This window comes from Anopheles maculipalpis, chromosome 3RL, assembly GCF_943734695.1.
Source record: "Anopheles maculipalpis chromosome 3RL, idAnoMacuDA_375_x, whole genome shotgun sequence".
In the NCBI taxonomy this organism is placed as follows: domain Eukaryota; kingdom Metazoa; phylum Arthropoda; class Insecta; order Diptera; family Culicidae; genus Anopheles; species Anopheles maculipalpis.
In genome coordinates, this window is record NC_064872.1 from 43,438,889 (window position 1) to 43,449,510 (window position 10,622).

Below are 10,622 nucleotides of genomic sequence, written 5' to 3' on the forward strand. Positions count from 1 at the left end.
TATGAAGAAAGAAACTTGGCTTTGAATGAATGTTGTGTTATAAAGTGACAAATAGATTCGAATTAAACTCTAACAATCGTTCAACCGTTAGGGAACAAAATGACAGGGATAAGATACCTATTTATGATCTATAAATACTCATTTCTTGGTAAATATAAAAGGATTATTATTGGTTTCATTTCATCAAACGATGAAGAATCCTTTTTCTGGAAGATCTAGAACCGTTGTTGCAAATTAATACGGCCAGATATGTAATTGACGTTTAATTAATAAAATTTAATTGCTTATCTTCTCTCTGGCTGGCACTTCCTTACTGGTCCGATTGCCGAACAACTGTTTATATGCCGGGAATTTCATTATCACTTAAAAAGCTGTCAGCTGGCTTTTAATCATGTTACTCAACACAAATTGGACTAAACAACTCAGTTCCTGCTTGAAAAAAACATCCAATCTCGGTAAGCTGCTAGGTAAAATTGTGTCGGAGAAGAAATTCTTTCGCCAGGAAAGTTATTTTACTCTTGGACAGTTGTAATTTTACTCCTGTTTTGCCTTTCAAAAAAATAAAAAAATTGCCACCCATTTGCTACAACTTGGGACCATTCTATCTTCAATTTATTTCACCAGCTTCAGCTACACGTGCAGATAATCGATAGAAGGGGCAAGAATTTGCTGAATTCACGCAATGTACAAATTGTTAGCTTTTTGTTTCTTAGTTGTGGTTGTTGATAACAGGCAGAACATTCAAAAAATGATAGCATGGTGGGGCCAATCTGACGATGTGTGACATTTTCGACGGTTGATACGACGCGTTTTTGCGGCACTTTGTGTATGTGTTGCCAAGAAGATATCGTGGCATATGTTTTGAGCGATTGAACATCGTTGACTGTTTGTGTTTTTGGTTAGTTTTTGGAGCTGCAGAGAAGTGCAGGAGGTGATGATGGTTGTTGAAGCACGATGGAGTAATGAACAGTTGGAAGATACTAGCAATCAACATAGTTATCCCCAGGAATGGTGTTTCAGTAGATGGTAAAGAAAAAGGAAAAAAGAGTCATTGCTTCCTTCCTTTCGGTGTATATTTTGAATATTCCGAATGGCAGCCTAACGGTTAAGGGTAGTTTGTCGGTTTCTTTCGCTTCATTCCCCCTAGCTGATGAATCAAATTTGAAAAGGAAAAAGTCTCTATGTATAATTCTCTACACATGCACAAGCACAAACTATGGCGCACATACATTCAAACATTCACCCTGTCGCCATTTGCCGCCTAGCGCCTAGCTACAGAAGGGTGCAAAATTTACCCGATACGAAAAACTCTAAAGATAGGGATTGTTTAAGGAAAATTGAAGGGGATGTAGCTCTCTATAGTGGATCCTGGCTCGGAAGGAAAGCTCTCTCGGTATTGGCCGGAGCCTGAAAAACACCGGTAGACCTAGGGGTGGTAGCGCATAATCCATTCGGAATGAATAATGTATTCCCTCAAACCAATAGCGAACCCGTAGCGGAGGTTAAGCATGGTTGACCATTGTGTTGTTGTCATGGAGGTTGTAAGTACATGTGTGTGTGTGTATTTATGCCACTCTAGATGTGTCTGTGTGTCTATTTTCCTGATTTTCATTTTTGCCGGTTTGTTGAATGTTTTTTTTGTGTTTTTTTTCTTTTTTCTGCTCGAAGTAAGGACTCATTGATCCTTGATTTTACGCCCGGCCACCCCCTTGGGTTCAGGTGAAGATTTCTTATACTGCAAGCACACCACACTGTGCGAATCGCGCATTTTCATTGAGCTCGAGCACAGGAAAGTGCGTGACGGAAAGAGATAACAGTACGAGTCGTCGATGCCGACGCATTTGTTGTTTGTTTTGTTTTGTCGTGGGAGTGAAAAGAATGAAAAAAGGGAATATGGTTCCCCCGGAAGCGAATGAATGGAAAATTATCAAGGGTCGAGTTCGATTTTGGTTCTTGAGTTGTAAAAAATATTGATATGTTTTAAGTTTAGCAAGATACTTCTACAAATGTTAAAAATGCTTTTGATGAATGATTAAATAAGTATATTCGTAGCTTGTTGAAAATCTATCGGAGTGTTTTTTTTAGTTAAATGTTGTTTTTTTTTCGTAAGAACACACATTACAACATCTTAAAAATGCTTCCATTTTTTTTACCACACACACGGTTGGTGGGATGCATCGCGGTACGCGATGGGGAGATGTCGAAATGGGAGCTGAGTGGAACGAGACCAGACGAGCCCGAAGTATTTTATTTCGGAAATTCTTTGTTTAACTGCGTCTGCTGGAAATGTTTTTGAACCCTAGCTCGTACACGAGCATTGGTGTTAGTGATGCAAACGTGCACGCACTTGTACAAACGCGCGCGCACACACACACACAGCCAACCGTCGCTTGCTCAGTAAACAGTGCGGGCTATAAACAAACAAAATCAGCACAAACACACCAACAGCATCTACCGCGCATGTCCAACGAACGAACAACGAACGATGGCGCTAACAAACACAGCTGCCCCACTGCGTTGTTCGAGGGATATGCCGGCTTGGGATGCGCGTGCACGACGTCTTTAGTAGTTGAATGAAAAAGGAGAAAAATAAATGTAAAATGAAAGAAAAGCAGGCTTCAGAAGTTGTACCTGGTTCATGGGTATGACTTAAAATGTGATTGCATTTGGCACAAACTATAGTTCTAATGATATTTGCAGAGCAGCATGAGATGGAAATTTAACGAAACCCACATTCCCCATCACACGCGAGTAACGCGTTGGTTTGACCGGACGTGTGTTAACTCATCGAAGCGGCTAGCTTCGTTTGGTGGTGTTGAACGCTTGTGTTCACGAGTGCAGCAGTGTGCGTGTGAAGGGAAAGATGCGTGTCGATTGACGCTAAAGACACGTTTATACCTTCGCAAAGACGAGCAAGATTCCTTTTAGATGGTACATTAATAACGCATAACAATAAATACCATTATAAAGCATATTGTGCTGAGTGGACATAAATTTCATCACCAGAATTACCAATTGGTTATGATAATTGTTTCAAAAAAACGTACAACATGCGTGTAGTGCACATGCACACGGAAAGTGTAGTCGAACCTTCGGCAGCCGTGCCGGGAGAGCGACGACGATGCGAGCGTACTCTGGGTGTTTTGGATGTGTGTTGGTGAGCAGCACACGCACACATCGCACGTTCGTCTAAAACTCCGGTTCCAAACGGCAGTTCGCTTTGCAACATCGTCACTCAGTTTTGAGAGCCGGACGAGTTAAGAGCAGATGTGAGTTTTTCGCTGCGTGCGTATTGCGGTTCAAGGAAACAGGGCCCAGCAAGGAAGCGCCTTCTGAGCATGTTTCCTCTACTTTTTTTTTTTTGTGTGTTGAACTTTATAATCCGATATCATCGCATCTTTTGAAATGTGCCGTTGACCATTCCTGAAGGATATCATCGTTCGCAACAGATGCCACCAATTATAGACTGTATTCGTTATCCGTGATCCGATTCACGGTGGATTTTCTTCCGGGGACATTTTTTTTCTTGTTGCGAGAATCAAGCGTACAAGGACGAAGTGCGAATTGATGCGAACAAAGTGAAGGATGCTAGTGAATGTGTGTATGTGTGTGTGTGTGATGCTGGCTGCAAGTATTAGTTCCTGTTCCTGCGAAAAGTGATCAGATCAGTGGCAGCTATCATCGCCTAATAGTTATTGTGCGTTAGACTACGTAGCATCCAAAAAGTGACGGTTTTTAAAAAATAAATCTATAGGGACGGTTCCATTATTTTTGACGCATCCTGCCTTCGATCCTTAAATTAGTTGAATTTTAGTGGCAAGAAGTTCAATCTTCCCTTATGCCCACAAATGCTGTGCCGACAAGAAAGCAAACCGTCAAGCCATATGTTGCAAAAGCACCATTTTCAATCTTCTTCTGCATGATCGGCCAGCAACGTACTCTCTTCTCCATCAGACGTGCACACCTTCCGTGGTTAAAACAAAGAGACATCTGCTGTCGTTGTGTGTGAGGGACTTTGCCGCATCGTCGTCTGTTACTCCTGAAATATCCTTGAAAAAGAGCGCAACAGGAAGACGAACGCCAAAACCAAACCGACTGGGGAAAAGTTGAAGCGCAGCCGCTTGGGTCTGTGTGGCATTTGTTGCTGGAAAATCCGCCAGAGTGAGAGGGAGAAAAAGAGAGAGAGAGAGCGACGGAGAGAGATAGAGAGGTGTGTCGTTATAATTTTCCGTTGTTTGGTCTGCAGCGATCACTGCAAGACGTAGTTTTCGTAAAAATTGTGCGTTTGCATTTGTTTTGTGGATGTGCGCCACGATATTTGCATTTTTTTTTATGAAAAAAATGAGTAAAATTCATTCATATAAAATGATTGTTTTTGATAAAAGGTCAAGGTACCTAAAATACATCTAACGCTAAGAGAATTTTTTGCTTGAAAATTAAAATAGTGGAAGAATTTTTAAGCAATATGATGGATAATAAAGGATGTTCCAAAAAAGCGTACAAATTATCAATATTTTATCAATGTTATCAATTGTTTATTAATATTATCCTGAGTATGTGCTATTAGTGATGGACTTTTGCTTGATGCTGTCAAAACGAGTGGATCAGTAAACTGTCACTGGTCGTCCCTTCCGCTGTAATGAGTGTTGCAATAAGTGATATCGAATACAAGAACTTATGCTGCTCACTAGTGCAATAACGAGTGTATAATTTCGGGGGCTGCAAGCTTGTAGTAATGTGTGTTATTTTATTCATTTTAGATTATTCATTAGAAGAAAAAAAACGACAAACAAATAAATATGACTTAACAATACAATTGCTCTTCATGTGTGGCAAACAAGCAGTGGTGTAACAAGAACGTGCAAGTAATTGTGATAAAGTGCGATAAAAGAGTGCTGACCACGTGTATATGTGTGTGTATGCGTGTTTATGTGAAAGTAAGAAAAAGCTAGTAAGAAACAAATAGCCGTGACGTGACGCACAAGAATTCAACACCCCCCCCGTGGCAAGAAAGTGAGATCCGCAGCGGAAGAAGGAATTTTGTTATACGCATCGCATCTCAATTCGGAACGGGGCGAAGGAAACAGAAATCTTAAAACACATTCACCACTCTTCCTAGCAGTACCCCACCAAAATAATAAAGAAAAATCCCAGCCGAAAGCAACAACCCAATATCAAGTTGTCAAGGTGACGACGATAGTTGATGATTTTTAACGTGCGTGCATCTGTGTTTGTGTATGTGTATTTGTATATCACACGTGCGAATGTGAGCGCAGTGTTGGTTTTCCTATTGGCAAACAAACAATTTTGTTGAAACTGCACGCATTCCTGTGTTGTGTTCTTAAGTGTCTGAGAGAGAGAGTGTGTGTGCTCCAAGCTCCAAGCGCGTGTGGTTATTTGTATTGGAAATGCAATCGTGTTGATAAAGTTGATATAGTTGCGCAAAAAACCGAGCGATTGCAATTATACAACGCACATTTTCGGGCATTTTGAAGATGGATGTGTAAATGTGAAAAGGATTCTTTTTTGCCAATCAGTCAATTCAGAGGCCACTTTTGATAGTTTTGTGACGAGTGAAAAAAAAAGGCAGTAATTGAATCGAAGCCCCAAAAGTTCAACAAAATTCCCGATCGTAAATCAGCTGAGGATTAGGAGTGCACGTAACTGATGATTGTTGCAAGATGGCTACTTCACCCACACCATCCTTAGACTCGCTACCAGGTGCATCGAATTCAATTGGTTCGTTTGGCGAACCGGCGGATTACTTATCGGATTCTCCACTGACCACACTGAGTGGTGGTTCCGGAACGACCGGATCGTCTCCACCGGCCAGTGATTCTGCGATCTGTGACGACTTTGCGACCTCGTCCAGCCTCGAGTCGGCCCAGTCAAACAACGGCTCATCCGAGTCGCTGTTCCCTCGGTGCACCGGTTGCAAAAGCAAGCAATCGGATGCGGTAGCCAAATGTATGGACTGCGATAACTTCCTGTGCGCCAACTGCGTCACTGCGCACCAATTTATGCACTGCTTCGACGGCCATTCAGTGTACCGTATTACAGGTGCGGGTAGTAGTGTTCCTGTCGGTGGTAATACGTTCGGTTCGATTGGTTCCCTTACCGCGGGGACGATGGCGACCAACACGGTCACTGCCACTGCTCCGACCACCCCGACTCTTGGCGGCTTGCTAGGAGGTTGCCTAGAAGGGTCCGGGCTGCTTAGTGGTAATATTCTGGGCGGTGGAAATGGTGGTGCTGGTAAAATGCTACAAGTGGGTTGCTTTGATTCAACCCATCCGCGACTCAGCTCGCTCAATCTGACTATCAAGGACGATGCCAGCAGTCTGGTAAAATCAATCATGAACAACGTGATAACACCTCCCACATCGAACGGTACCGGTGCGCCAGGTAGTGGCGGCAATGTGGGCAACGGCAACAACAGCAGCAGTAGCAGCACCAGCAGCACCAGCAGTAACAGTAGCACCAGCAGCACCAGCGGTGGCAATGGAAACAGTCTGCTTAATCAGGTCAATAGTCAGCTTTCGGGCGTAATGCAACAATCCACCGGATTGGGCTCTGATCTGTTGCTCTCCAACGGACTCGGTGGTGGAGGGCTCGGAGGACTGCTAGGCAATGGCAATATGGGAAGCGGTCTAGGAGGAGGGCTGCTGGGTGGCAACAACAAGCCAAACTATTTCTGCAAACGGCATCCGAGCGAGTTGCTAAAGTTCTTTTGCCGCACCTGCAGCGTCCCGGTGTGCAAGGACTGCATGTTGGACCATCCGAACGGATTGCATGAATGTGAGCACAATAGCGACACTACGCCGAAACAGATCGAAAGCTTGCTGCACACCGTGTCGGAAGTACGCGCCAAAGCACAGGATTTACGCTCGCTGATCAAGAACGTAGAACACAACAACCAGCGCATCCAGTTGCAGTACCACAAGGCACAGAACGAGATCGAAGATACGCATCAATTCTACCGCTCGATGGTGGACGAACGTAAAGCCGAGCTACAGAAGGAGCTCGAAAGCTTCTTCAACGCGAAGACGGTCTCACAGTCGGAGCTGCTGAACCGCAGCCAGGATCATGTTGACAAGATGCTGCAGAGCTGTGAATTCGTCGAACGGCTGACAAAATGTGCTGGCCCCTCGGAAACTATCATGCTGCGCAAGTTTATGGAGAACAAACTGATGCTCTTTCCAGCGATCACACATGATCTGCAGGCATCGTACGAGCTGGAGTTTGTGTCCAACTACCAGGCGATACAGATTGGCGTCCGCAACACATACGGATACATTCGCTCGAATGCGGACCTGAGCAGTGTCACAACAAAGCAACCACCTATCGCCCGCCCCACTTCCACCACTAACGGAGGCTCCCTGCTGGGAGGTTCCGGAAATCGTAGCGTCAGTCCATCAAACAGTAGCACCGGCAGCCTGAGTTTGATGTCTCATCACCATATCAGAAACGCTGACAGTATCATGAATGGCGGTAATGGTGGCCCTCATCTGCTTGATCACCATTCGCACCAGCGCCACCAGCAGCATCAGCAACATCAGCAACAGCATCAGCAGCGATCCTTTGGCAGTTCGTTGGTGAATGGCGGTGGTCATGGTGTCAATGGTGGATTATCAACCTCTCCGCTAAGTGGGGCCAGCATGGTCAACGGGCTGTCGTCGGCATTCGACACTACGAACCTTATCTCGAAGCGGTTCAACAGTGCCAACAGTCTCGGTCCTTTCGTTGGTGAGCCATCCATTGGGCAACCGATTGGCAATGCTTACGAGAAGTGGAGCAACGGTGGAACGACGGATTTGTTCAACAATCTCGCTGATCAGTACACGATCCCACTGAACCCAATTGGCGGCGGTGGTGGTGGTGGTGGCGGCGGCGGTGGTGGCGGTGGGAATGTGAATTCTGGTACCGGTGGACAGCAGGATCCTTCCGCTGCGATGATTGACCTAACGGCGAAGCTGATGTCTAGCTCAATGTTCCCACCGAAGAGTCAAATCAAGCGTCAAAAGATGATCTATCACTGCAAGTTTGGGGAGTTCGGTGTAATGGAAGGTCAGTTTACGGAGCCGAGTGGCGTGGCGGTAAACGCCCAGAACGACATCATCGTGGCAGACACGAACAATCACCGGATACAGATCTTCGACAAGGAGGGACGTTTCAAGTTCCAGTTTGGCGAGTGTGGCAAACGGGATGGCCAATTGCTCTACCCGAACCGGGTGGCTGTGGTGCGTAATTCCGGTGACATCATCGTGACCGAGCGTTCACCAACGCACCAAATCCAGATCTATAACCAGTACGGTCAGTTTGTGCGCAAGTTTGGTGCCAACATCCTGCAGCATCCACGCGGTGTCACCGTGGACAGCAAGGGTCGCATTGTGGTCGTCGAGTGCAAGGTGATGCGTGTCATCATCTTCGACCAGTCCGGTAATGTGCTGCAGAAATTTGGTTGCAGCAAGCATCTCGAGTTCCCGAACGGGGTGGTCGTGAACGACAAGCAGGAGATTTTCATCAGCGACAATCGAGCGCACTGCGTCAAGGTGTTCAACTACGAGGGCCAGTTCCTGCGGCAGATCGGTGGCGAGGGCGTAACCAACTATCCAATTGGCGTGGGCATTAATGCCAGCGGCGAAATCCTTATCGCGGACAATCACAACAATTTCAACCTGACTATCTTCACGCAGGACGGACAGTTGGTGTCGGCCATGGAGAGCAAGGTGAAGCATGCACAGTGTTTCGATGTAGCCCTGATGGACGATGGTAGTGTGGTGCTAGCGAGCAAGGACTATCGGCTGTACATCTACCGATACGTGCAGGTTCCTCCAATCGGCCTGTAAACGTATTCGCACGGTACACTCCTAGCCAGACATCCATCCATGACGAACTCCTCACGTGAAGCCGGTACTGCAGCATCCTACAGGCAACAGCTGAAGGGGGTGGTTCAAAGTCAAGATGAATGTCCCTAAGTGTTGTTTTGCATTAGGCGTAAGGAATGTTTGATATTTAACAAACAAACACACCGACACACTCCTCTACCGGCGCCCAAAACCATCTGTAGTGCGCTGTCTTGTGGCTGATGAATTGCGGTGAATTGAGTCAAAGTGCTATCGGACGTGCTAAACTGCGTTGGAAATTGTATTACTTGTAACAGACTGGAATGGAGAGCAAGGCGTGGTGTACAATTTTGCATAAAAGTGCGTAAAAAAACAGTGTAAAAACTTGGCAAACAGTCAGTGGAACAAGGAAGCACATCAAACTGCAATTTTAAACGTGTTTTACGGTGACTAAAAAACACTAAGAAACTGTTGCATGCATGTATGTATATATGCTAATTTATATGTATGTGCATTATGAATGTATGTGAGAAAGTGTGCGCGTGTTTGTGTATTTTGAAGCTATCGAGTTCAACATTATGCTCAGAAGGATATGCATCGAACAATCAGACTTGTACTGAATCAAACAGGTAAGCAGCATGGATGAGGCGCAGGTTTTACCGATTCATACAGCTTAACACTAGGGCTTACAGGTTAGATTTGTATCAAATCAAAAGAGGATAAATAACTTTGCTTTTGAAAATGTAATTTTATTTATTTTAGACAATCAGTCAGGAGTTCTTTTTCAGGATTAATCATCCTTACTCTGCGTCAATATTGTTTGTGTGATGAAGAGAACAGTTTAATTAATGATTTTTTTTTCAATCTCCATTTTGACTATATTTCAGATCTCCAAAAAAAAAAAAAAACAAACAAACAGTCAACAGAAAACGAAAAGATTGTTTTAGAATCGTTAAACTTAAGAATCTTTGTCAGATATAGAGACACGAGTTAGTTGACGGTAAATGACGAGGTGCAATTACATGATGAACGATCATTAAAGGACGAACGAGGAAAGTAATATTAGGACAAGGCAGATCGAATGGGAGTGTGAACGCGAGTTAATGGTCATCATGCGCTTCCCAATTGCAAGATTGTTGTTGACATATCGAATTTAGCACCGAAACTAGTGTGCCAGCTGTGCTGCTACTATACTACTACAACAAAACATAGCACACCAATCCATTCAGACAAGCACATAGGACCATGCAAAACAGAGACAAGAGACGCCACATGTTGGAGCGGAAAAAGCAGACCTACAAGATACAGATGCCGCCGAAATTCGATTGCAAACAGCGTCTTTCTTCGTGTCTGGAACTCTAGCACATGGAGTCAGAGTGTGTGAGTCCTGAAGGGGGGGGGAGAACTCGTGCAAGGATCTTGTGCCAGGATCAGTATGTGCGCCGAACTGCTGATACGATCAACAATCCAAGCTGCTGCAATCGTACGTAGCATCCCGTCAAGTAAGATGTTTGTTTGACCTGTTGATAAGATCCCACCCAGGTTCGAAAATAGTAGATAATGTGTTTTTTTTTTAAATTGCGCTATACATCTAAGTTTTTGTTTGTTTTTGTAACCTATTTTTATGTTTATTCTACTATTATGTTAGCTGTGCGACAAACAAGCGAAGAAAGAGTAAAACGATTTGAACGAGAATTGCAAAACTGTGCAGGGTAGGGGGGGGGGGGGGGGGTGGGAGTGGAGTCAAATAGGATTGCTGGTCTCTTTGCAACGACA

The 10,622-nt window shown here is 44.6% G+C and overlaps 1 protein-coding gene across 1 annotated transcript; it reads left to right on the forward strand.

Annotated features, from left to right (window-relative positions):
* The first annotated feature begins 5,641 nt into the window (after positions 1–5,641).
* Positions 5,642–8,869, forward strand: LOC126563975 (brain tumor protein). The gene has a single exon (XM_050220857.1). The coding sequence runs from the start codon at positions 5,682–5,684 to the stop codon at positions 8,847–8,849; it is 3,168 nt and encodes a 1,055-aa protein (XP_050076814.1). The 5' UTR covers positions 5,642–5,681; the 3' UTR covers positions 8,850–8,869.
* The last annotated feature ends 1,753 nt before the right edge of the window (positions 8,870–10,622 follow it).